Source organism: Medicago sativa, chromosome 3 (genome assembly GCF_051527215.1).
Source record: "Medicago sativa cultivar Bolivia chromosome 3, Bolivia_mono, whole genome shotgun sequence".
NCBI lineage: Eukaryota > Viridiplantae > Streptophyta > Magnoliopsida > Fabales > Fabaceae > Medicago > Medicago sativa.
In genome coordinates, this window is record NC_140751.1 from 78,907,390 (window position 1) to 78,933,500 (window position 26,111).

At 34.1% G+C, this 26,111-nt stretch overlaps 2 protein-coding genes across 5 annotated transcripts; both read left to right on the forward strand.

The window, feature by feature from the left end:
* The first annotated feature begins 37 nt into the window (after window positions 1–37).
* LOC146940571 (ARM repeat superfamily protein) lies at window positions 38–21,429 on the forward strand. 4 transcript variants are annotated; one of them, XM_085754267.1, is made up of 27 exons: window positions 38–362; window positions 454–549; window positions 631–773; window positions 1,724–1,994; window positions 2,081–2,148; window positions 2,266–2,335; window positions 2,428–2,790; window positions 4,521–4,600; window positions 4,724–4,775; window positions 5,263–5,416; window positions 5,582–5,669; window positions 7,377–7,479; window positions 7,557–7,647; window positions 8,211–8,308; window positions 10,183–10,365; window positions 13,399–13,647; window positions 15,500–15,595; window positions 15,678–15,772; window positions 15,882–15,945; window positions 16,040–16,124; window positions 16,234–16,307; window positions 16,472–16,708; window positions 16,814–16,887; window positions 19,065–19,171; window positions 19,478–19,596; window positions 19,884–19,961; window positions 20,084–21,429. In XM_085754267.1, the coding sequence occupies exons 1-27, from the start codon at window positions 168–170 to the stop codon at window positions 20,174–20,176; spliced, it is 3,426 nt and encodes a 1,141-aa protein (XP_085610393.1). In that variant the 5' UTR covers window positions 38–167; the 3' UTR covers window positions 20,177–21,429. The 4 variants fall into 4 exon arrangements, with proteins under 4 accessions (XP_085610393.1, XP_085610391.1, XP_085610392.1 ...); XM_085754265.1 differs by having other exon boundaries at window positions 20,754–21,429; XM_085754266.1 differs by having other exon boundaries at window positions 20,758–21,429.
* Window positions 21,430–23,072: 1,643 nt separating this feature from the next.
* On the forward strand, window positions 23,073–25,198 carry TIM13 (translocase of the inner mitochondrial membrane 13). Its single transcript, XM_085754269.1, has 2 exons — window positions 23,073–23,325; window positions 24,830–25,198. The coding sequence occupies exons 1-2, from the start codon at window positions 23,212–23,214 to the stop codon at window positions 24,977–24,979; spliced, it is 264 nt and encodes an 87-aa protein (XP_085610395.1). The 5' UTR covers window positions 23,073–23,211; the 3' UTR covers window positions 24,980–25,198.
* The last annotated feature ends 913 nt before the right edge of the window (window positions 25,199–26,111 follow it).

A 26,111-nucleotide genomic window follows, 5' to 3' on the forward strand; every position in this document is an offset into this window, starting at 1 on the left:
AAAATTTAAAGATTTAACCGGAACTAAAATGGAGTTCGTCCTTCTTCTTTATCATCTTCGTAGTGCAAAAGCTCGCAGTTATTGCTGAATTGATTTCCACGATCCCATCGAAAGCGCGCGAGTGATGAACAATCAATAGAAACTGAAATTTCCGTGTTCACGATTCAATGGCGGGAACGGGATTCGGTGGCGCAATTGCACCGACGCCGTTGATCAGATCGTGGAGAACCGCGTTTTTGACACTGAGAGATGAATCCCTAACGAATCCTCCTCGCAATTCCACTTCTCAAATGCTTCACAATCTCATTTTCTCTCATTCTCATACTCTTCTTTCCGCCGCACCAGAACTTCCTTCTCACGAGGTATCAATGCCTTCGATTGTTAATCGCTTTTTCATCTTTATTTTTTTGTTGAAATTTTTTCTCTGATTTTTGTTTGAATTTTTTCTGTAAGGTTTTATCGGATATTTTGTTTATGATGGAATTGGTTGCATCTAGTTCTTCAGATGAAGAAGATTGTGTTCATATCTATACTCAAACATCACGTTTGGTAATAAAATTCTGACTTAATTAATGTTTTTTTACATTAGGATTTATTAACGATTTTACTAATTGATCTGGATTATTGCAGATTCATGATATATGTCGGCATGTAAAGTTCGAGATAAACGGATCCTCTTTTAGTAGTGTTCTTGGTTGTTTTCGGAAGTTGCTGGATCGGTTTCTCTCAAAATATGCTACTGGTGCTGCTGTTGAATGCTTGCATGCTATTAGGTTATTTAACACTCATGAAATGAATTGATACTTGCCTCAATTTTACATTAGCTGTATGTGTAATTGTATAACTATGTTTGCTGTTGGGGGGCTAGTAGAAATGAGATTTAAATTCTGAACTTCAGTAATTTCGTTTATTTAGTATGAAATTGTTCTATTAATTGGTTGTTTTGAACCATAAGTGGGAGGGTTTATTCATAATGTAGGTTGTTTTGCTGCACTGATGTTTTAAACATACGTCATTTGGGTGAGGAATTTACCCAAAACTGAAGAGTGCAAGGCACCTTGGGTGAAACTTAAAGAAAGAAACTCTAGTCCTTTTTTATGGTTTTCGTTTTTCTTTAGGTTTTTTAAACTAATACTTAATTGGAAAATAGAGAGAGTAAATTGGGAATTTCATATATTCCATTTTGAGTCTTTTCTTAAAGAAGTTTCGCTGTATATTACAGAATATATAGGTTGCTTATGGTACACTCAGCCGGAGCTAAACCTGTACCCAAAGCTAACAAACTTGCACCTCAAGCTATCAAGCTCTTAGGCAGTTATAACTGCTAGAGCTAATGTCACACTTTTCTAACAAACCGACTTAGACCAAAATGCACTAATACAAGCTGCAGTTATTTATAGCAGCGAATCCATGAGATAACAACTCAAACTCACATTGATAATTTATCAAATAATATATTAGTTCCTAAAATACCTTCTAAATTTTTGTTGCGGTGAGAACTGATTAGATGCATGTGTAAATATTAGTTCCTAAAACACCTCCTAAAAAATTTATGCGGTGAGAACTGATTAGATGTATGTGTAAAACTTGTTTACACCGAAAATGCATACCAATTAAACTCGAATGTTAATCTACTAAATGTTTTACTTTTTTTTGATTAACGCCTTTCAACCTTTTGTTGGCACTTCAAATTTACCTGATACAATATCTGCTCCCTGTCCAGATGTATCATTACTATATCACATCGAAGATGGTTGCAGTCTGAAGATAGTATACTAGTCAAATTTCTACTGGATGTTATTGTTAGCTCTCAAGGTGTGTCGTTTTGGTTGCCTCATTCAGTATACAAAGAAAGACCAGCTGCGATTGATATGAGTTTTTCCACAGAAAGTAGTTCAAGTGAGCTACAGACAGTAGCTTTTGAGATGCTCAGTGAAGCAATCTCAAGAGCTGGGTCGTCTTTGCCGGTTGATACCTGGAGATCAATGCTCGAGGTATATAATACTTCACCCTTTTATTTTCTTATAAAATTTGTACATTAATTCCAGCAAAATGTTTTAACTGGTTTCTTCTGAAATAGGTGGTTAGAAAAACAATGGATGTCATGGCATTAAAATCCCCAGTTGTGGAAGATATTGCAATGTCCAGGTAACCTGTTTGTTGGAATATCTTAGTAGAAGCCAATGATAAAAATCATTGAGAATTGAGATTCATGCTTTGGCTATATGTCATCAATCACAAGTTGCCGACACATCTTTTCTGCAGGTTTTATGAATCTTTCCTGAGCTGTCTGCATCTGATCCTTAATGTTCCTAAATGTTCAGTATCTGATCATGTAAGGAAGACATTTTTATTTTAATCCAAAGAACAAATTAATGTGCTTGACTTTTTCCCCTAACCATTGTGGCCCTTGGATCTTTTTACAAGGTGTCAGTTTTTGTTGCCGTGTTGAGAATGTTCTTAAATTATGGACTTTCTGGTAGAACCCCAAGTACTTTGCTAGTTGGCCATTCAAAGAAGGATCTTAATAATGTAAGTCCTAAGGCACACAGAGAGCACTTGAACAAGTCAGACCGTAGTGTATATAGGCCTCCACACTTGCGAAAAAGGGACTGCTCAAATGTGAAGCCCAATAGAGCTGCACATTCTCAATACATCTCTGATAGTGAATCTTCTATTATGAATGTTACATCTTCAGATTCAGATTTTAGTGATGGAGATGGATCAGCTAAAGAGAGTGCCAAGGGGCAGAACTCTAGGGTTAGAGTTGCTGCTATAATTTGTGTACAGGTAAATTCCAAATTTGCTGTCCTCTCACCCTTCTGATGTACTTTCACGAGAACATGTATCCTAATATTAAAGTTGCTGTTAGCTTTGCCCAAAATTTACATTTAATATTTAGTTAAGATTTTAAAAGTCATTTTTTCCAAGAATTGGGAAAATCAATATGCTAATTATCACAAAAAGGACCGATCTCCCTTTCAATAAACACTTCTTATTTATAGACAATATGCCTTCTACCTCAGCCTAGCTGGCTAACTAAGTTTCTTAACCAACAGACCTATCAATCATGAAATTCTATATTTGAGGCAATCTGAATAGAAACTTGATTTAAATACTAGTTTATAATACCCAATATTATGTCAAAAGTAATTTGTGTCATATCTCACTGTTTTAATTGTGGATTCAATCTTGCCACTGCGTGCATTGTGCTTCTAACTTTTCACGACACCATATTTCCGCCAAAGAATATCTCAAATTCTTGATATTAATTCAATGTACAGAACATCATGTCTATTAGGTAAAATAATAAGCAGAAAGAGAGAGAGTTTTCGAAGATAGATTCTCTAAGAAATAAAGAGTATTTTCGTTCTGCCAGTCTCTTCTGATACCCCTGGTATTTATATCAGAGGAAAAAGCAGTAGAGGTAGATACATAGATTAGTTACAACTGAAAAGTTGAAGTTCTAACTAAATAACTGAAAGTAACCGTAAGAACTGTAATGCAAATATTACAAATAAGTAACGAGCAGCCTTACACCGCAAGAGTAGAAGTTGAAAGATAGTACCTGTATGAAGCATGCTATATTAATGATCAATTCACTCTTAGTAACCATACACGTCACAGCCAATCCACTCGGAATAACCATACACGGATACACCTCACAAATACCAAAATAACTGGACGCTATAGACTTCTAGTATGTATGTGGTGAATGTGAAGATGCTATGTCATACACCTCACATCCAATCCTCTCAGAATAACCATACACCTCACAGCTACCAATATAAACGGACGTTCTAGACTTCTAGTATGTCTCGGGTGAATTTGAACATGTTCTGTCACTGAAATAATGAGTCTTAATAACTGCATTGGCGTGATGTGATAAAACACTTACGCCAATATTCTTATCTAATTCAAGTCAAATTTAGTGCTAATAGTTCAAGCCTAGCTCAATAGTGCTCTTAACATTAGAATCCTAAACTTTCAAACATTTCACTTACCTTGATCTAAAGTTAGTCTGTGTTCCTTCTTGTTGAACTTATAAATTCTTATTATGGAGAGAGTATTGTTATTGTTTATCAAAATTAAATCATGTTAAAAACGGACAGAAATAGATCCTCTATAAGATGTTAGAAAACAATCAATTTTAAAATTAAAGAAGACAATGACAGCAGGAATTAAGTATAGTCATTTTTGGGTAAACGAGGTAAATATTTCCCCCCAAGATTTTCAACTATTCTCTTATTAGGTAAGAAAACTGATATTATACCTGCATACCTTCCAACCCTTTCCTGCCTCAAGATTAAAAAAGATAGGATAGATATTCTTCAATTATTTGTATTATTTAATTTAAGTCCCCCCGTTGATGACACTGAGATAGATCCTCATCAATTTTCCACCTTGAATACCATCATTGAAGGGAAAAGCTATGTTGGTTCCCGGTTTCTTATTATTTAGTTAGTTCTCGGTTTCTTATTTATTTACTTACTATCGTTGTTATTATGCTGGGTGTGAAGGATCTTTGTCAAGTTGATTATAAATCTTTCTCCATGCAATGGTCCTTGCTTTTGCCAACCAGTGATGCACTACAACCAAGGTATTGGCCTGAGCATTCTTCTAGCTTTTACGTATTCAAACTTCTACTATCATGTTTCTCGCGCCATTTGTCTCTGTTTTGTTGTTTTATGACTATATAATTGTTTTATTTGCATATTAATAGGACGCGTGATGCAACTTTAATGACTTGCCTGCTATTTGATCCCTGTTTGAAGGTAATGTCTTCTGTTGATATTTCTGTGTAGCTGTCTTGCCTTTGTTGTACATTTCACCTTGAATATTTGTGGTTTCCCAACACAGTTTCTATTTTGAAATTTAGTTGTTGTATCTTTTTTATTTTTCTTATTATAATATACTGTTACTAGCAGCTTTATTATGCTTAGGTTTAACTCTAGATTTTTGTTTTACATTTGCTTTGTATCATGTTTGGAAGCTTCTGCTTCTGTAACTAACTGAACTACCTTCGGTTAGTTACAGTTATTCTTTTACATATGTTGCAGGTAGCTTTTGCTTGGTACAGTTATTGAATTTGTACATTGCTTTCTATCAGTGCTTCAGTTTCTACTTTTATCTTGTATCTTTTTTCATAGATACACAACCCACTTCTCTGAAGCTCATACTTTTTCTTTCTTTCTAAAATAAACATTTGTAATGGGTCTGTTGTATTCCCTACTAAGAAAAGGTTGTTTGTGCTATCTATAGGTACGCATGGCATCTGCATCAACACTAGTGGCCATGTTAGACGGTCCTTCTTCCAATTTCCTGCAAGTTGCAGAATACAAAGAGTCTATCAAAGTTGGATCTTTTACTGCACTTTCAAGCTCCCTTGGGCAAATTTTACTGGAAATTCATAGAGGTAGCTAAAACATCTGCAGTAAAAGTATCTTGTTGAACTATGTAATTGCTCAAACAATGTTTTTTTTTATTATACTACTGTTTTCTTTAAATATTATATATTGACTCTTCATTTTCCATAGTTTACTTGATTTTCACACTTCTTCCATTTTTTTCTCTATTGCAGGCATTCTTTACTTAATACAGCATGAAGCTCATGGTAAATTGCTGGCATCGTTGTTCAAAATTATCAGGCTTTTGATTTTAAACACACCGTATGTATCTTTGCTTCCAGCACCATCGTTTTTATTTTATTTTCATCTCATAATGCTCTAGTTCTGTTACAGTTGGAATCGTATAAGTGTATTGGATAGTGCTGCCTTCAATGCTCAATGTTGTTGCCATTTTGCAAGTGGGAGCCTACTACTGAATGTTGAAACAATTAAAAATGAAGCCTGGGGATGAAAATTCGGCAATTGCAAATAAGAAGTCTAAAAAGATAATTAAGAGATGTACCATTGAATATATGGCGAACAGCATAAAATTAAGATTAATGTTTATATCTAATCATTTCAATCACTTGTTCATGTAGTAGATTGTGAGGGAAGTTCAGAATCATGTTATAAAAAGTAAGCTATGTGAGGAAATTAGTAGCAGGAAAAAGAGTGAAAAAAGTTTTCCCTTATATATGACATATTGACATAGTTACTTGATTAATTTTATTAGAGTTAGGAACTTAGTCAGTTAATGTTCTTGTAAGCATGGATCATTTTCTAGCTCTTAGTTTCTTTGCACAGCTGTATGCGACATCACTATAACTAATTTTGAGTTAGTTACAATGACAAGTAGGGATGTCAATGGGGAGGAGCAGGGGAGGTGGATACTTCCCCGTTCCCCGCCCCATGCCTCAATCTGTTCATCGTCCCTGATCCCCACCACGGGGGGATTATTTTCCCCATCCCTGTCCCCAAGGATCCCCATCAAATCTCTCCACCCCACAATAAATTGACCAAAAACCATGTATTTTTGAAACTTTATATATTTTTAGTTATTTTTAAAACCATTCTAATGTTATATATTTTCAGTTATTTATTTATTTATTTTTTTATAAAAAAACCAAGATATAAAATTAAAACCATACTTAAAATAAAGGGTATTGTAGTATTTTAGTCGGGGAATCCGCGGGGCAGTACTTCCTCGATCCCTGCCCGAAGTGCTGACGGGGAAACATTCCTCCCCATCCCTCACCCTGTCTCCGCAGGCGGAAATTTCTTGACTTTGGAGCCCCGAAAGGGGAATTTCCAGCCGGGATCCACACTGACAAATCCCCATTGACATCCACTGAGCACTTCCCTATATAGAGCAAGTGCACAATCTCTGTATCATTCAATTCATTTTATACAATTTCAAAGATTCTTCCAAAATCTCAATTCTCTCTATTCTCTGTTTCCAATAAATGTAAATCTTACAAAAAGTATTACTCACATAATCTAAAGCCATGAAGTTTGAGCAAACTATCTTGAAATTATACAGATAAGCCAGCTATTAATGATTTTATTTCTTACTGCCTTTATGTCACAATTTCTTTGATTAGTGTCAGACAGATCATTCCTTATATGAATAGTATTTTCAGCGTGCACAAAAAGCAAGATGATGATTACTTGTAGAAGTTTTAGTGTTAGGAGTACTTAGTGAAAAATATAGGAAGTAAGGTAAGCATTCAATAATTACAGGGAATAGAGAAAAATAATTAATTACAAATATTGATGTTGATTATGCTTAATATATGCAAAATATTTAATAGCGTTGATTATGCTTCCTAATTTGTAGGAGTTAGTTTTGGGACTTGCTATACTAATTCTGAATGTAATCTGGTTAATTATGCTATCTTTGCTGTTGACAGTTGACACTAGATTTTCAGTCTTTTAGCATGCTCGTGGAAAATTAATTAGTATCTGCACTAAAATAATTGTGTTTGCCAGATATTCAAGAATGCCACCGAATTTGTTGCCCACTGTTATTACTTCTCTTAGAACAAGGATTGCAGGAGGATTTCGGTACAAAAGTGACCAGAATAATCTGCTGGTTAGTTCTATGATTGACCAAAATAATGTTGTCCTTCTGTGCTAGTAATATCTGTATAACATGACCCATGTTAGCAGGATGCTGCGGTTGGTTGTTTGACATTAGCTCTGTCTACCTCACCATCCTCTGCTCAAGTAAGGAAGATGCTCTATGACGAGATTTCTTCAGGTATCTTTTATAGTACCTTGAGGTTAAAAGTAATTGCAGAAGTTATCATTTGAAATTAAAGAAATAGTCTAAATTCTGAGATCAACAATTGCTCTAGATTGTGAATATTTCTTATGAAGATTCATTCATTCTTATTTTTTTTTTCACATAATTCTTGTTTGTGTACACTGTTTCATTTGAATGTTTCAGTCATTTTGACCAAGATAGATACATTAGTCACATACCTGATTAATAGCGAACGAATAGCAAATGATAGTTTTTGTGCTCTTTTAATTGGGTTAATGTTGTACTAATGATGAAAAAGGCAGGTAAGTGGGAAGTATGTTTTGGCTGTGATACGAGATTGTGGGGGATTTGGATAATGAGGTCATGGTGTTTTTTTTGCAGTTTGTTGGGGTATTATGTTTAGTCTCACTGCTATTAGGCTTGCATGTGTACTTATGGTTATAGTGTTTGATACTTTGATCTAATTGCACTGTTATTTCACATTTTCACGACAATACTGGTTTGATTTTGGTTCTGTTGGTTTGGCTTCATGTCTGCAATTGTTGGTTTTCCTTCAGGTTATCTTGAGAATGGAAAGAAGTCGGGTGTTCTTTTTTTGTTATTTGAATATTCATCGCAAGGAAGTTGTCCAGGCATTTGCCTTGAAGCTCTTCAGGTAATCTTGCTAGAGAACATATTTTGCCATAGGTTGCTGAGTGTAATGCACAGTCTGTTTTGTTAAGGTGTCTCTGTATGTGTTGACATAGTTGCAGAGTGTTCGTGTATTAAAAACTGTTAGATGGTCAGTAGCAAATCTGTTAAGAGTTAAGCTAAAGAGGCTGTTAAAAGAGAACATAATTTCTGACTGTTGAACAAATATTGAGTGTTGACATTGTAACCTTTGTGTCTCGTGATATTTTGTTCTAGCTTAGTTGCACTTTTAGCTTTCTAGGTATTGTGATTGTGCGATTTGAGTCTCTCAAGTCCCAATTGCACCCATCGAGTCACTCAACTTTTCCTCCATTGGCAACTAGGTCCTTTGTTAGTCTTTTGTCCATTTACTAACGGAAAATGATTATGTGGCCTTTATATAGTCCTTTTTAGGCTTTCCTTGACGTGACACACTTGAGGAGATGCTACCATGGATTTGACGTTGCAAGATCCAAATCACACAATTGTGATACATGAGAAACCAAAATTGCAAGTACATCAAATTTAAAAGGTGGAATCCCATGGTTTGAACCATGTCTCATGGGTTTTAGACACACATGTACACTAGTCTAATCATCTCCAATTTTATGTGTTTTTAAAAATAAAAAAGGCCGATATATTTATATATGCAGATAAAAATAATATTTGGGTGAAACACAATTACCATGGATTTGACGTTGCAAGACCCAAATTGCACAATTGTGATACTTGATGTTTGTGTTTTAAAATAATTATTGAATGATGAAAGCTACAAAATTACACCTTAACTAGTTTAAAATGCTAACATACACTCTCTAATTTTTAAGTGGATGTAAATTAGCAACCCCATATGTGTGTGTGTGTGTGTGTGTGTGTGTACTTATATGTAATAACCAGCTGTGGATCAGAATGATTATATAAAATTATTCACAAATAGTATAACAATGGAGATGGTTAGCCTAGTGGTACATGCGTGTCAAACTCATGGGACATGGGTTCATACCACGTGACATGGGTCCAAATTCTAAGTCCATCTTTTTAATTAGATGTAGTTACACTTTTTTCATATCTCAATTTTGTGGTTCATGTCCCTCAAGCCATGTTACAGCCACATCAGCCCCTCCCTATATGCCATATAAGCAAAAACGACCATTGCCATATAAGCAAAAAAGACCACTTAAATGCCATGTAAACAGTTTTAATTTGCAAATGAACGGAATACCGACATACTGATCTAATTGTAAATTGGGGGGTTAAAGTTGAGGGATCCAAGGGTGCAATTGGATTATGGGGACTTGAATTGCATGATCATGATACATGAGCAGTGAGCACAAAGTGTAATTAAGCCTTTTTTTTCCTCTCACTGTTGTGTACTTCTTCTCATTTTGTTGGAAAATCATTTTGAATTTACGAGTTCTATATTTGTTATCAACTGTAATAGGGACTGTGTACTTAGTTAAAGGAATTTTGTTGTCTTACAAGTTACAAGTCGGCCAGTTTCTTATGCATTCAATACCATTCTCATGCTTTTCAAGGCATATGTCTAAATGACAATTTAAGTCGTATAAGATGTTACACTGCATTGAAAATATTGCAACTGTCATCTGTTTTATAGAAGTCTCTTTTCTATATGGTTAAGGTTACTGAAATTTGATGGCTTACTGCAAAATTGAAGTATAAGGTTAGCGTAACTAAATTGGTCACTTGCCTTTGTCATTTTGTCCTGGTAATTTTCACTAGCAATTGTGTTCAAACATAAAAGTAGCAGTCATCGGTTGATATGCTTTACCTGTAGTTTATTCAGTAGTTAGTGAAAGTGTCATGGCAGTTTATTGATTTGTTCGGGTTAATCTTTTTCAGGCACTTAAAGCTGTATCCCACAATTATCCTAGCATAGTGACTGCATGTTGGGAACTAGTTTCTGCAACTGTATATAGTTTTCTTAGTATTGTGTGTCCTGAAGTTCCTTCAAAGCAGTCAAGTGAACATGTTGGGAGTACAACTGCATGTATTAACGAAAAAGTTCTTATCACTGCTATTAAGGTAATGACTTAATCATTCCTGAAACATCCTTTCATTCCCCTTTGCGTTTGTTAGGTTAAATGGTTAGGTTAAATGGTGTATTATGTTTGTTAGGTTAAATGGTGTATACTAAGTAATCTATTCTATTAGAGTGCAGAAATCGCACGTGTTATATACATGGAAGTTGATTTGTGTCTTTGTATTCCTATCTAAGAGTGCTATATACCATGGTGATGCGAACCTCAAAATCAACTAAAGAAACAATAACGAAAATAAGAGATAACAATGGATAAATAGTAGTATTTTATTGATAATAGAACAGTAGTAGTAGTAGTAGTAGTAGTAGAGGGTTTCTCTAACTACTACCAGAGCAAAGCACCAACACAACACACAGAGAAATCCTACTCTCGCACTAACAGAAAGTTATTCCATCCAAGCCTCTCAAACCCTATACCATATTCTTATATACTACTAAGGAGATATTATTAAATAATATCTTTACTAAGAAGATATTATTCAGAGAATATCTTTGTTATATATTACAAATGAAATATTGCTATTACTAAGGAGATATTATTGAAGAATATCTTTTCTAAAACGATATTATCAGAGAATCTTTGTTGGATATTACTAATATAATATTCCTATTACTTAGACACCTTACTAATTAATTAAACACCTTCACAGATTGGGTCCTAACACATGGCTTGTTGCATCGAGAGTTATCTTCATTCCCAAATCTTTAGTGATAGTTACATTTTGGATGATAATGACAAATACAAGGACGGTGGCTTTAATAGTTACATTTGTGGTAAAGTCAGAAACAGTAGTAAGAGCAAGAGTTCTGATATAATAACTAGGTCACAAATAGTGAAGCTAGAGTTCTAGTATTATAACTAGCACATATGATAGTATGATACAAGTGATAGTGATTTTACCAAGGCTTTGTTTGCGAGTTTGGAGGGGAAGGGAAGGAAAGGCTTGGAAAAAAAGGAAGGAGTAAGTGGAAGAAATAGAGGACATTGGAAGGGCTTTGGGGGGCTTATTTTTCTTCAAAATATAAAACCCTCCTCATTTGGGGGAACTAAAAATTTGTATTGGAGGAGGGTTTTGAGGGGTTTGGGAGGGTTTATATGAATTCTTCAAATTTAATCTATGTTGTTATAATATTCTTAAAATTAAAAATATATTAATCATAAGCATTAATTTATCACTCTCTAAAAAAATACTCTTTCAAAAAATGTGAAATATTTCTCAATTTTCCCCTATATCTCTGTTGTCAAAGCGGAAAAGCGGCGCGGCCACCCCAAAAATTGACGCGGCGCGGTATGCGGGCGCGTAGCGGGCACTACTTCATAACGCGGACACTAATATATTTAATATTAAAATACCATACTATACAAAAAATATACTAAAATACCTTAAATATTACTCAAAATTTATGAAGTATTCATAATTTGAAATAAAATAATATTAAAATTAAGAAAAATAATTAATAACCAATAGTATTAACTATTAAAATAATTTGTCAGAAAAATAACTATCAAAAATATGAAGTAATATATTAAATATACGATTTTTTTTTAAAGAACATCAAACATAAGAATCATTAAGGCTTCCTTAAAAAAATTATTAAGGCTAAAGACAAGCAAATCATTTAAAAAAGAGAGTATAGTTAGGAAATTACCGTTAAGAATAAAATTCTTGGTAAAGAAAAGCATTAAAAACATTGTAACCAAAAAAAGCATTAAAAACATTAAAATAATACTCCCTCCGATCCTCTTTATAAGAGAAACTTGAGTCAACAAAAAGTAATGTATTTGGTTAAAAATTCAGTCTAGATACATTGAGTTTTGTTGACCCAATTTTATCTTATAAATAAGACCGGAGGGAGTATTAAGAATAGTAAGCAATTATCTGGCACATTCATTATGTGACTTTTCAGCAAGCAATATGGGTCAACGAAATCATAAATAAGCATTTATTTTAACTTTTATAACCAATAATGAGCTTTTATTATTCCCAGTATGAAAGGCACGAACCGGGTCGCATGGGTCAAAAACGGGTCACATGGCTGAAATGGGTTGAAAACACAGTCGTTTTGCTCTCTTTTCCTTGTTTTGTGCTTTGACCCGAAAAAGCGGTGCCTTGACCCGCTATCGGTCCACCCCGCTCCACCGGATAGCGGCCGCGAAACCTGCTATTGACCCGCTTTTCCCTAACGCGCGACTCGGTAGCGCTCTGACGCGGTAGACTGTTTTTTGCTGCTCCGCGCCGCGATTGCGGCGGGAGCGGCCGCTATTAACAACAGAGCCCTATATTTCTCTCCCCCCAAAGTCTTTCCTTCCCCTCCCCTCCAAACTCCCCAACAAAGCCTAAATGATAATATTTGAACTATCTCGATGAGACTAAAAAAAGTATTTGAGGATTGAATTGACAATTGTTATGTAATAAACTATCAGAAAATTTTGAATTTAAATGAATATTTGTGGACACCATAGATATCATTTGAAAATGAGTAGTTCATATAGAATCCCATTTCAAGACTGCCCATGCCTTATAAACACTACTTAAGTCTTATTTTTAGGCGACTTGGGACTGAACATGCCCATGACACCCAACACAGTGAAGAAGCTAGAGGCCGCAATGAAGGAATCTTAACGTTGCCGCAATTAAGGCGGCTAGGGACGGACCACAATTACAGCGGCTTTCCGCCAACCCTAATCACTTCATTTACAGGATACTCATACTATACAACCATAATTGGCCTTTCCGTCAACCCTAATTGCTTCATTTACAGGATACTCAGACTGTACAACCATAATTGGCCTTTCTATCAACTATGCTGTTTATGTGGCGTGATGATTCATCAATGTGTTGATGTTCTTTTTCGTGCTTCAAAATGTTTCTTTGTTTGGACTTTTTTCCCTGTTATTTATAGATACATCCGCACATCATTGGTTAATAATTAATATATGTGATGTCATTTCAGTGTTTTGACATTTCTATATTTTTTTTTTTTGTGCTGTGATAAAATTTATGTGAATTTTTAAGGTTCTAGACGAGTGTCTTCGGGCTGTGTCTGGATTTCAAGGAACGGAGGATCTTTCAGATGATAAAATGGTGGATCCTTTTACATCCGATTGCATTAGGATGAAGAAAGTGTCATCTGCTCCATCTTATGAACTAGAGTGCAGAGATCATGAAGTAGTCAACTCTGAAGAATGTGAATCTGGAATTACGCAGTGGTGTGAGGCAATGGAGAAGCATATGCCTCTTATCTTGTGTCACTCTTTGGCAATGGTACAAATTTTCATTTCTTTAGTTTCATATTATTATTATTTTTTATTCTGAATAATTGAATCATTTCCTAACTTGCATGGCTAGCTTATTTAAGATATGTTACAACTATTTTTTTTTTTTTTGGTTTTTCTAATATAACATATGTTACATCATTGCTAACTTGGATGACTTTGCATGTGGCAACAAAGTAAATTCACGCACTGTTAGTAGATGTTGGAACTTGAGGATGTTTTAGTCTGTACTACACAAGAATGAACTCTTCATGCTTGTATGAAAACATATGTTACATCATTGCTAACTTGGATGACTTTGCATGTGGCAACAAAGTAAATTCACGCACTGTTAGTAGATGTTGGAACTTGAGGATGTTTTAGTCTGTACTACACAAGAATGAACTCTTCATGCTTGTATGAATAGAGATCCCAACTTAATTAAGTCACGGCTTTAAGAAATTTGTTCTGTCTTGCCTTTTAACATTATAGCTTCTGAATCTTAATCCTTGGTTTTGCTCAAAACCCCTGGCTCACTGTTTCTCGTCCCTTGTTTCTTGTTCTTCATGCCTTGGATGGAGTAGCTGCAGGATCATGATGTTGGTGTTATTTGGGGGTTCTGGTGTGAGTGAGCTTTTCTATTACATGTGTCTGATTTTGTCCTGGTCTTGCCTCATATGTAGTATCTGTTTGTGTTGCATAAAGGATTTATTTTTCTAATTTGGTTCTGGCCTGGTGTGTTCCACAAGCGGGGCACAGCATTCAGAATCGGCCATAGGTCCTGTGTTGTCAGATCGTAGCTCCAATACGAGTCTGTGGTTTCATGTCCATTTTCAAAGGGTCTGTGACCAATAGAGAAAGTGGTGACTAATCATGTGGCAATAAGAGCAGATTATTGATATGTCTAATCACTTGACTGACATGCCCAAATTACGGAAGCTCTGATAACATGTTAAATATTTCTGATTATATTTCAATTGTGAATAAAGTCCAAGAAACTAGTCTGCTTATATAGACTACGCTATACTAAACGGGCTAGATTAAACGACTGAATGCAATGGTTACTTTACTAGTGATTACCAAATGCACACCTAATAACTACACACACGATAACATATTTACTACATTGATGTATTTTGATTGAGATAAAAGTGGTGAGCCATTTGGATAAATGTTTTTCTTTAACTTGGGAAATTATTGAATTGTTCAATGTGTTTGAGAGCACATAATGTTTTGTTGGAACAACTTAAAGCATAGCTTAGCCGTAGGGGGAGTGTTAAGAATCAATTAGAGCATCTCCAATGGTATTTTTTTAAGGAACTTTGAGTTTCATATCCTACTAATGAGCGGACCCTACAATGCTACGTCATGCTTATGCAACTCATACACATTTTGGTACACTGGTAAAATTTAAGGTACCTTATAGTAATGATCTTATGATACCTTATTATGCAACCAAACATAATTGATGATACCATGCCTTATTTAAGCTACTTTTACAATTTTTATGCTACCCACTTTGCCATGCAAGATCCTCCAATGGAAAGAAAAAAAATAAGGAACAGGTTCATCCTTATATGAAACCCACTTAGATACCTCTCATTGGAGATGCTTTTAGTATCAATTAGTATTGATCCGGTATTTATTGTATTCATTACATTACCTTATTCTGTACAACTCATTCGATTATATATAAACTCTCAGTGTGGTCTCATTTGACACACAATCATTCACACATATCTATAGTATAACTTTTACAGTTATTTTGCTAATTTATTGGAAAAATTATAGTATGACTGAATCCAAATGCATAGCTAGTTTGTTTTTACTTAATGTGTTCCTTTTTCTATTTTTCCTGGAAGGTGAGGGCTGCGTCTGTTACATGTTTTGCGGGCATGACTTCGTCTGTGTTCATCTCTTTCACAAAGGAGAAGCAGGACTTCATTTTGTCTTCTTTAGTAAGTATGATACATAACCTGCCCAATGCCGTGTAGTATTATAGCGAGTTAACTAACATCAATTCTTGCAAATATTTTGTAGGTCCGTGCTGCTGTACATGATAATGCATCATCAGTGAGGTCTGCTGCCTGTCGAGCCATTGGTGTCATTTCATGTTTTCCACAAGTGTGTCAGAGGTTACACTAAAACTTGTAGCAGTCTCAATATACAATTTCATGAAATCTTTTTGAACCTTTTGTATCAGATTAATCAGAGTAAAACTAAAAAGTTCAATCCTATCTTTAGTGCAGAGGTACTTGACAAGTTTATTCATGCTGTTGAGATAAATACTCGAGATGCCCTAATCTCAGTAAGATCTGCTTAAATTTATTTACTCCACACATTGTTACATGTTACATACATCAATGTATGTGTGCTGAAATTTAGAGATTTTCTTACATCAGGTGAGGATAACGGCTTCATGGGCATTGGCAAATATATGTGATGCCATTCGTCACTGTGTTAGAGTTCTTCACTTTGGACAGATGGGTGAGCTGAATTTGATGTCTATGGTTGAATAGTCAACCATTTGGTGGCAAAACTTCATTTTAGATTTCTTCGTTTTTTATTTTCTTATATCATGAATATTTTTTTGCAGATTCAAACTCCAACCCCCAGTTTATTGTATCATTGAGCGAATGTGCTTTGCGTCTTACAGAGGATGGGGATAAGGTAGGTTTATTCCTTTTTCTCGTTTCCTCTATTCATATCTTTTATGCTAATGAATTATTTTGTTTGAATGGGTCTATTAGGTAAATCTTATACTGAGTATTTGACTTCTTTTAACGAAGTTTCTTTTGATTCTTGTTTTATTAATTCTCGTATCTCATTACTAGGTTAAATCTAATGCTGTGAGGGCTCTTGGGTATATTTCACAAATCTTCAATTGTTCAACGTCAAGATCTCGGGAAATGTCTGTGCACAGCCTTGACCAAAGGACCGAGACCCCTCTCGCTAGTGAGAATCCAATGGCGTGTCAACGGCGTTGCCTATTTGATTCCCTTGAAGATTTTCATAGGCTGGAAAAAATAGTTCAGGCATTTATTTCCTGCATTACTACAGGGAATGTTAAGGTACCAAGATTATCTTATTTTAATTTGATTGTTTAAAATAATTTTTATTTCTAAATCTTGTAAATTTTTCCCTTGAATCTTGAATCTTGAATCTCTGTTTCACAGGTCCAGTGGAATGTTTGTCATGCTCTAGGAAACCTATTCTTGAATGAGACATTAAGGCTGCAGGACATGGATTGGTATGTTAGAACTTAGAATTAAATTTTAATTTTATTTCTCAACATATGCTTCTCGCACGCATTGCATATCTTTATTCTTATCCTAGATATTAGATATTTTAATTTGTAGCATCAATGAAGTATTTGTAGTAGTGTTAGCAGGACTGCGCTCATGTACCAATCATATATATGAATCAGTTTAATTGTTTGTTACACAAGTCCAGTCCCTTACACTCTGCTCGCTTACCATGATATCTGTAGTTTAAAGGAATATTTTCTTTTTTCCCCATGTCCTCACAGTTGTGCCTCCATTACTAGTGGCTTCCTTATTCAGCACTGTCCTCCACTCTTTGGAAACTTTTCTAGCTCTGTCCTCCACTGTCAGCAGTAAACTTTTGCAGTGAGATTATCCTGTAGGCAGTCTTGGATTGGCCCTGGAAGCTGCCTACTGACCTATCCTCAGAGAAAGCCAAGATCTTCCATTTTTTATCCCCTCCTTTATTCCATTACCAAAGTTTTGGTGTATAAATGTTCAATTAATGTCTCCAATTTTAGAATGTGTGCATTTATATCATTTATTTGCTTTAAAACCATAGTAATGGACACCTCCATTTTATTTAGGAAATGGAGAGGATCCCAACTCCCTCCGAGAATGCTACAGTGTACAAAACCTAACTCTGCATGCACCCCTACATGCAACCTGCTTGTCCTCTCCATGCACCAACACATGAGAGTATTTTCAGCCTCCTGCGGCAATCATATTTCTCTTGTCATTACTCATTCCCTTTAACCACCTCCTTTTTCTGTGCTTCATTACTATGTCTCCCCATGGGAGTACTTATATTATGCCTAGTGCTGCCTTTTTCACCGCCATTGATTCCCAGTGATCGAGTACATGAGTTAGAACATGTTTCTTTTTCCATTTGAGTGGGAAGAACATTAAGCATGTTTATACTAGCTAATACCTGTTACGACAGTTCAGCAGTTAGTTCTGCCAGCTGTGCAATTCTGTTACAAGCAGTTAGTGAACTGTCTTTCATTTTATGTATAATAAGCTCACAATTAGCAGTAGCCATATCACAGTCTTCTATCCAGCTTCTGCTCTATATGGAGAAAAATATTATGAATATTATTAATTGAGTGGAGTGTACAAACACTAATCGCAATATATATATATACAAGCTCTGAATAATGGGCCTAATACAAAAAAAAATAAAAAAAAATCAAATAATTACATATTAACTTACAACAATCCTCCTCAGGCTAGTGAATGGATATCATTCCCTGCTCGCATATAAGTTGGCTGAATCGTTCTGTTGACAGGGATTTTGTTAACACATCTGCTAATTGGTGCCTAAAAGGATGTGGGTAGTTGTTATCAATCTGCTATTCAGTTTTTCTTTGATGAAGTGCCAGTCTATCTCAATGTGTTTTGTCCTGTCATGCTGAACAAGATTATGCGCAATACTAAGAGCTGATTTATTGTCACAAAATAACTTCATCCAGTTCTCATACTTTATCATTATGCCATTAAGCACAATTTTCATCCACAATAGCTCACATATTCCCTGTGCTATAGCTCTAAGTTCTGACCTCTTTGGTCTTGTAAGTTTGATCTAAAATTATATTGTTTGGTAATTTCCTAAGGTTTTATTATTATCTATGAAGCACGGACACTCCTCGGATTAGGCGTGTCCCGGTGTCGGACACGTGTCGTGTCGGACACCGACACGACACCGACACTTGTAATTACACTGAATTATGTGATTTTTTCAAATTATTAGCTGTGTCGGCGTGTCAGTGTCCGTGTCGTGTCCGGTGTCCGTGTCCGTATCCGTGCTTCATAGATTATTATCAATCTTATTGAGCTTTAGCTTGAAAGTGAGTATATGAAAAAATATATCACCACATCATTAGTATGTTAGAGTATCTTAGACTCTCTTAGAACCGCTTTCCATGTAAAATTACATATTATGATTTGTTCACTTATATATTAAAACCAAGAGTTCAGTATCAGTATTAGTATCAATAAGGATAAGGATTAGTGATCTGTCTTCTGTAACAATGTACAATATATCATTGATATCAAATCTATATAATTTTATGATTCGCAAGTTGTCTTTTTCCTCCTTCTATACCTAAAAGACTAAAACTCTACATCATCAAAAAAAACTATGGTAATGGAACGATGTTTGCAGGGCTCCGGTCGTGTTTGGCATTCTTCTGCAGCTATTACATAATTCATCAAATTTTAAGATCAGGATACAAGCTGCTGCAGCATTGGCTGTGCCTTTGTCAGTGCAAGGTAGCGTATTTTCTTATCAAATATTTATCAACGTCATACCAAATATTTATCATCAAAATTTTATCATGCCTTGCGCCATTTCTTATATTATTAGGCCTTGCCATATTATGCATATGAAATGGACTATAGTGCAATATAATACAGTATAATATACATAGTCTATGGTACATAAACCATAATTTTGACCAACATTCTGCTACCTGCTTTTCCTTATTGTATCTGGTTCTTATTACTTATTCATCATTCAAAGAAGTTTAAATCCAAAGCCGTTATTTGAATATAACTTGTTCTCGCGTGTTTTAGCAGATTATGGACGATCCTTCCCAGACATTGTGCAATCCATAGAGCATATAATGGAGAATATAGACCAGGATCCAATTTCTGGGCCTTCAAATTTCAAGTATAGGGTTTCATTACAAAAACAGGTCATACTTGCCTTAGATTAATCAGTAATTTTTATTCTGGCCTATGTACTGTGTTGTGAAACTCCACCATTTCTATTAAGCTATTATAATTTTGAAAAGAAATCTTCCTGTTTTGGACGTATATCTTGTTTTGAAAACTAGAGTTTAAAAGTGTAAATTTGAGTGAACGTGCATAGCAATCTTCTTCTTTTATGTATGGTTTTGAATTATGGAGTTATGACATTGTTCTGTCGATTTGTTTTTCCTTTATCGTTGTTACTTAATTGAATTGCTCATTTTCATTGCAGCTTACCTTGACCATGTTACACGTTCTACGCTTTACATCAAGTACAAATGATCAATTGTTGAAAGATTTTCTAGTGAAGGTAAGTATTTTATTTGAAAGGGATATGCAAAACTCAAGAACAGCGAAGTCTTTATCAGTGATTATTGTCTTCAATTTATGAAGTGATGATATGCTGAAGTTAGTATGGGCATCACATCACAGATAATAAATTTGGTTTTCAATGGGAAGATCGGTTATGGAAGCTATCTCTGGCAAATTTGGTTGAATAAATTAAGTCTCAGTAGAGGTTTCTAAAAGCTACCTTTGTGACAACAAATTGGTAGAAAGACATGGTGTAAATATAGTAGTTTTGTTTATTTGTTATTGAACTATATGTTTTTATTTGATGTAGTGTTCCAATTTAATCTTATACTACAGGCTATGAATGTTTAATAACTAGTGTCATTTTTTTTACAATTAGGATAAAGAGGAATGGTGTTCTCTACATAAGGATAAAGCACTTGTGTCATTTTCTAAAATAGAAAAATGGGAAAGAGGAAATTATTATTTAATAAAGTGACATTAATAACATTTTACAACTGTTTTTGAAGTGATTTGAACTTCATCCCTTTGAGTTACAAGGTCAAACTTTTACCGCCGAGCTTACATCTCATCTTTTATGTATTGTTGAGGGGGAAAAGAACCTGATTTTTGTCACTTTATCTTTATTGACTGCCTTGGTATTAATATTATGCTACCAATGCATTTGCAATTTTAGTGTCTCGTGATTATCCTGATTGTATGAAGAACTTTGGATTTTCTGGGTTGTTTAAATAGCTTTTGATGAAATTTTCTCTTGACTTAATTTTTGTTCTATTTGATTTATGTAAAGAAAGCATCCATCCTTGAAGATTGGCTCAGGAGACTATGTTCATCCGTTGGGGGCATGGTTGATGTTCAAGATAAATCTGTTGCAGATCGAAAGAATGTAATGATATCCAACGCAATACAGGCATTGATAGAAGTATACAAAGAAAAACAACAGTATGCAATCATTCAAAAGTTTGAGGAATTGAAGAACATCATATGAAGGTGAAGTCATGAAATGAGATGGATTCACGTAATGATTTGTTTTTGAGGTCTACCAGTGAAAATTATACCATTCTAGTAGGTGGAATGAACAGGCCTTGCGAGCAAATGTAATCTTGGCAATAAATCAGATACAGTTGAGATAAAGCACTGAATAGATGGATTAGCTATATCAATGGTAAAAGAGAGTGCTTTTCTCGACAAGAGGACGTATTGTGTATATATATCTTGTTGTATTGGCAACAGTTTTCTGGAATAGATGTATGGAATGGATGGACTAATTATATCAATGTGAAAAGTGATTGCTTTTCTCAACAAGAGGATTTTTTGTCTAAAAATTTCCCGCTGTAATGGTGACATATTTCTGGAACAAATTATGTTTTTTTTTTTTTTTTGACAAAGTCAATTGTATTTGTTCTTGTAAAAAAAAAAAAGTGGATTATATTTGTTACTATGTTAGCAAATTTTTTATTTTGTGATTGGTTTGGTTCAGTTTTCGTTTTTTATTTTTATTTTTTTATCTAGATTTTATTTCTCATACCCAATGAATCATTCAGAACCAAATCAATAAAGAAAAATACACAGAATTCCTCAACAAGGAAATAAAATACAACAAAGCAGATAGCTAAAATGATTGTAACCAAAAAAAATAAAAGATAGCTGGTGTGTGCCAATTCCCAACATAGCTAAAATAAGAAATCAATAATAAGCAGGTCAATGCATAGTATTTGAAATTGCCAACCATTTCATTTTTTTAGCCTAACGACCTTCTTTGGTGTATGATGCTTCGATACTTAAAAATGGAGAATCTGTGTTCCCTATTTGATATTGATACACTGGATACTTACGGATACGTATTGAAGAAGTATCGTAATAATTTAAAAAAAAACATCAGTTTTTTTATTAGATTTATACACGTGGATTATTGTAACTTGTAAGATACTTTACATATACATATCTTATAAAAGATGAAGGTACAAAGGTGAGACAAGGCTGTAAAAATTAAGTGGATATTAAGATGATTCAATTCAATGCGTAAATAGTTAATGTTGTCCCTTGATCAATATGAAATAAAATGTATATTTTTGTAGATGATGGTAATGACAGAGAAGAGACTCAATTAGTCACATTAAACAAATTATGTATGTTATTTAAACATTCATTTTTGGGACAACTTATGGGACAACTAAAGTTAGACAAAGAAATGTAGCTATTAGCATGAAAATCAAAACAATAGCGAGAAGATTCATTTCTTGAATATCATATTAAAGAAAAAATATTAATTTATTTTGATATGAAAACTTCTTTTCTTTAATCTGATATTAGAGATTTTCTCTCCCGATCTCTATAACCAATATTCAATTTTTTTAATTAACATTAGACGCAACTTAATATTTAAAATTTATCATTGAAATAATATTTATTAAATAAACTAATTTTAAATTCATTATAAGACATGTATGTTTTGTTTGTTTTAATGTACAATTTTGTCAGCCATAAAATAATTTTCTAATAGTTTTTAATTTAACCTTTTTTTTTATATATTTTTGTAAAAAAGAATTACTTAATTTAAATATTTCACATGAATTTTTATGAATATATCTATCAATATATTTCTACTATTGAGAAAAGTATTTACATCCCCTCAAAAAAGAAAAGTATTATAAAAATAAAGTGAAGATTTAATTTAGTCCCTAACAATTTTATCAGAGTCCAATTTAGTCTTCGACATAGTGAAGATTAAACTAGCTATTGACTCTTTCAAATTGGAAACAAACTTGTCTCTCCAAACAAGATACAGTTTTTTTTGTGATATATTATTTTCTCCACTTTCTTTTGGTTCCGCAGCGGAAGGGAATTTTTTGTTTTTTTTGGTAGTGGCCGGGATTTGAACTCCGGACCTTGCATATTTTATACAGCGGAAGGGAAATACTAATTTTACTTAGGTATTATTAGGTATAAATTTTTTATAAATTAGTTTAGGTATTATTTTTTGTCTGAGACTAAATTTAGTCGTGCGAAAATTATAAGAGGTCAAATTAGGTCCTTTTTTTTAAATAAAAAAAAAAAAAAAAAAAAACACATGGGATGGGCTGGACATTTTGGGTAATTAGGGTTTAAGGCATAGCGTGTCCAAAAAGAAAATCACAAATCGCTAGGGTTTTATATCTATCTCTCTCAGAAACCATTAACACAAACGCAAACTCAAAGAAGAAAATTCTAGACGCAGAGAAGCGATAAAGTGATTTTCGATTTCAACAATGGATTCTTTCTCATCTCCACCTAGTCGACCGTCTTCCCAATTGTCCCCACAAGATCTCAAAGACCAGTTGAAATCCCAACTTGCTATGGAGTATGCTCAACAATTTCTTGAGGTATCTCATCTTTTTCTTTTATTGCTATATTTTTTTTTAATTCACTCAATATTATATGATAATTGAACTTATTAAATTGGTTAGAGACCGTGACAGTCAAAATAGTGAATTAGTCAAATTAGTTACTGCATAATTTCTGTATTTCTGTTTGTTGAGTTTAATTTGAATTGAGGATTAAGTAAGGGCCTGTTTGAATTGGTTTATTTGAGTTTATCTAGTATCTACAGACATAAGTTGTTTGGGAGAACTTTTGAAAACAGTTTATGACATGTTTATAAGGATTTCAGCTTATTTTTTGTAAGTTCTCGAAAGTAGTTTATGAAAACAGCTTATAGCTTATGCAAACGTAATTTTACTTCATTTTATCTTTTGCTAGATAAATAGATTATATATAAGTGTTTATCAATGTAAGTGCTTGTGCTATAAGCTGAAAAGAAGTTGTTCATCCAAATGGGGGCCTAAATGTCAGAATCAAAGCTGGTTTTACCTTATATGTGAAGGTTTTGTCTCGGGGCAGTTTTTTTCTCCATAATCATAAGTGTTCTTTGAGAAGTTTGTTGAAACTTACTATAGTTTCTATTAGAACTACATTCAATAAATAAAAGTAAAATGTAAATTTGATTTTTTCTGTTTTCTTAGTATTGGGGTTGGAGGTTGTAACTATGGTTGTGTTGTTAACCTTGATAGAAGGACAATTTTGTTATAAAAAGCTAATGAGAGGTATTCCATTGAAAGATTGGATCCATTTTAATCTTTTAAAGACAGTTCTACCTTGTATTTGCAAGTGATTGCCCGATTCTGTTGCTTTCTTAACTCTAGGCAGCAATTTTATCCTTGGGATTGTGGAATATTGTGAATAAATTCAATTTCGACTGCAATTGTGTTTGCAATTTGGTTGTAGAAACCTCTAAAACCTTAAATATTGCAGCCACAATTGTAGTTGTGGATTAAAAACTATAATCTTGAAGCTTTAAGTTATTAGTTCAGTTTAGTTTTTATTCTTACCCCATTTAAAAGGTGCATAGTAGTCTTAAGGTGATGAGACATTCTAATCTGTGGTAGTTCTTTTCGTTTTCGATGATATAGGAATAGTTTACTTGTTGCTACTGTCAATGTAGATTGTGTAAAAACTTGTCTATGTCAATGGAGATTGATGATGGTTCTTTTGCCATATAGAAAGAGACGTAGTTATTACACTTTGCCATTGATTTGTTTCTTGAACATGAATTACTAGTGATATATTATTGCTTTCAAATATATGAAAAAGTCTCTCCAATTGCTTTAGAGGTTTGTCCCATCCCCTTGGAATTTTAAATTCTTTCTAATTATCAGAAAATGAAGCATCTTAGTCAAGGGTAAAGTATAGTAAGATCCTTTCATTCTTTTGTGGTGTGATACTGGGGATAAGTCCTAAGTAATGTCATGGGATTGAATACTGAATATGTTTGGTGTGTCTTATTTTCTGCAAATTGCACTTACATTCTAATTGCCATTTATTTTGCAGACAGTGAGAGGAAAGTGTTTTGACAAGTGTATCACAAAACCTAGTTCAAGCCTCAGTGGGGGTGAAAGCAGTTGCATCTCTAGGTGCGTGGACCGATATATTGAGGCAACGGGAATAATTAGCAAAGCATTATTTAGTGGTCAACAATGAAGTGGATGACCTCCTCGGCAAGTCATGAAAGTAGCTCAAGTTTTGGGAATCACTTTATGGATGTTTGACATTATGTGTTCTTTTGGAGACAATTATGCATTCTATTTTGTATGCCCAAGAGATTTGCGGTTATTTTAAACTATCTTTGTTTAATACTTGTACTTTTATATATGCTCTGTTAAGGGGATATGCAAGAAAGGTCATTCATCATTTTGTTTAGATCCGCCTTCTAAATTTAATCAATTTTTGAAGTATAATCTTCATTGATAAAAGACGTGGGAAAATGTTGCAACTTGCAAGTGCAGGAGGAAGCTTAAAACTTGTTTCATCTGTGTAAGAGGTTACATTATATTTCACTGATTGCATACTAATTGTATGCATTATTTTGTGGTTAACAAAACGGTAAAGAGAAGAATATCAAGTTGCTCTCACCCTATCTCGAACATCAGACATTTTAAAATTAACAACCAAAAATTTGTATGAATATATACTAAATAAATCTTGAGCTCTTTTTGAGTACTCGTCTTTGAATGAACCACAACGTATCTGCTTCAACTTCTTGGCTGCTGAAACCTTCAAAGTTCTATGTGATGTTTCGAGTAAAAGGATTACTCATATGTTGCTCATGAAACAATGATAATTCATTTGTTTTGACAGTTAATATGGTTAATTTATTTTGTATTCTTTTAGATTGATTTTTTTTTCTTTCTTATGGTTAATATTCGGTAAAAAAAAAATTAAAAATAGAATATCCAAGATCTAAGTCTAACCCCTCAAAACTACTCCTTCACCTATCAAATAATCAGTTTCAACTTCTGAATCTTTGTAACCTAACTAAACCCCTAATAAAACCCTGAAATCTTCCCACCTTCTCAAATCACAATGGCTGCAGATTTATATTTACCTGATGAGTGTTGGGAATATGTCTTCAAATTCCTCATCAATGACGATGGTACCAACTACAACCGTTACTTGAATTCTCTCTCCCTCGTCTCGAAGCAGTTCCTCTCCATCACCAACCGTCTCCGTCTCCACTTCTCTCTCACAATTTGTCACCCAACACACCCTTTCCTTGTTTGCCTCTTTCAAAGGTTCCCCAACCTCACCTCACTCCACCTCCCAAGCTCACGCG

Bases quoted from the DNA above. Each gene is read 5' to 3' on its own strand.
- TIM13 (XM_085754269.1), top strand. From the start codon at position 23,212: ATGGATTCTTTCTCATCTCCACCTAGTCGACCGTCTTCCCAATTGTCC. The intron at 23,326-24,829 runs GTATCTCATCTT...TTTATTTTGCAG, and splicing joins ATGCTCAACAATTTCTTGAG to ACAGTGAGAGGAAAGTGTTT.
- LOC146940571 (XM_085754265.1), top strand. From the start codon at position 168: ATGGCGGGAACGGGATTCGGTGGCGCAATTGCACCGACGCCGTTGATC. The intron at 7,480-7,556 runs GTTAGTTCTATG...CCATGTTAGCAG, and splicing joins GTGACCAGAATAATCTGCTG to GATGCTGCGGTTGGTTGTTT. The intron at 15,596-15,677 runs GTAAGTATGATA...AATATTTTGTAG, and splicing joins ACTTCATTTTGTCTTCTTTA to GTCCGTGCTGCTGTACATGA.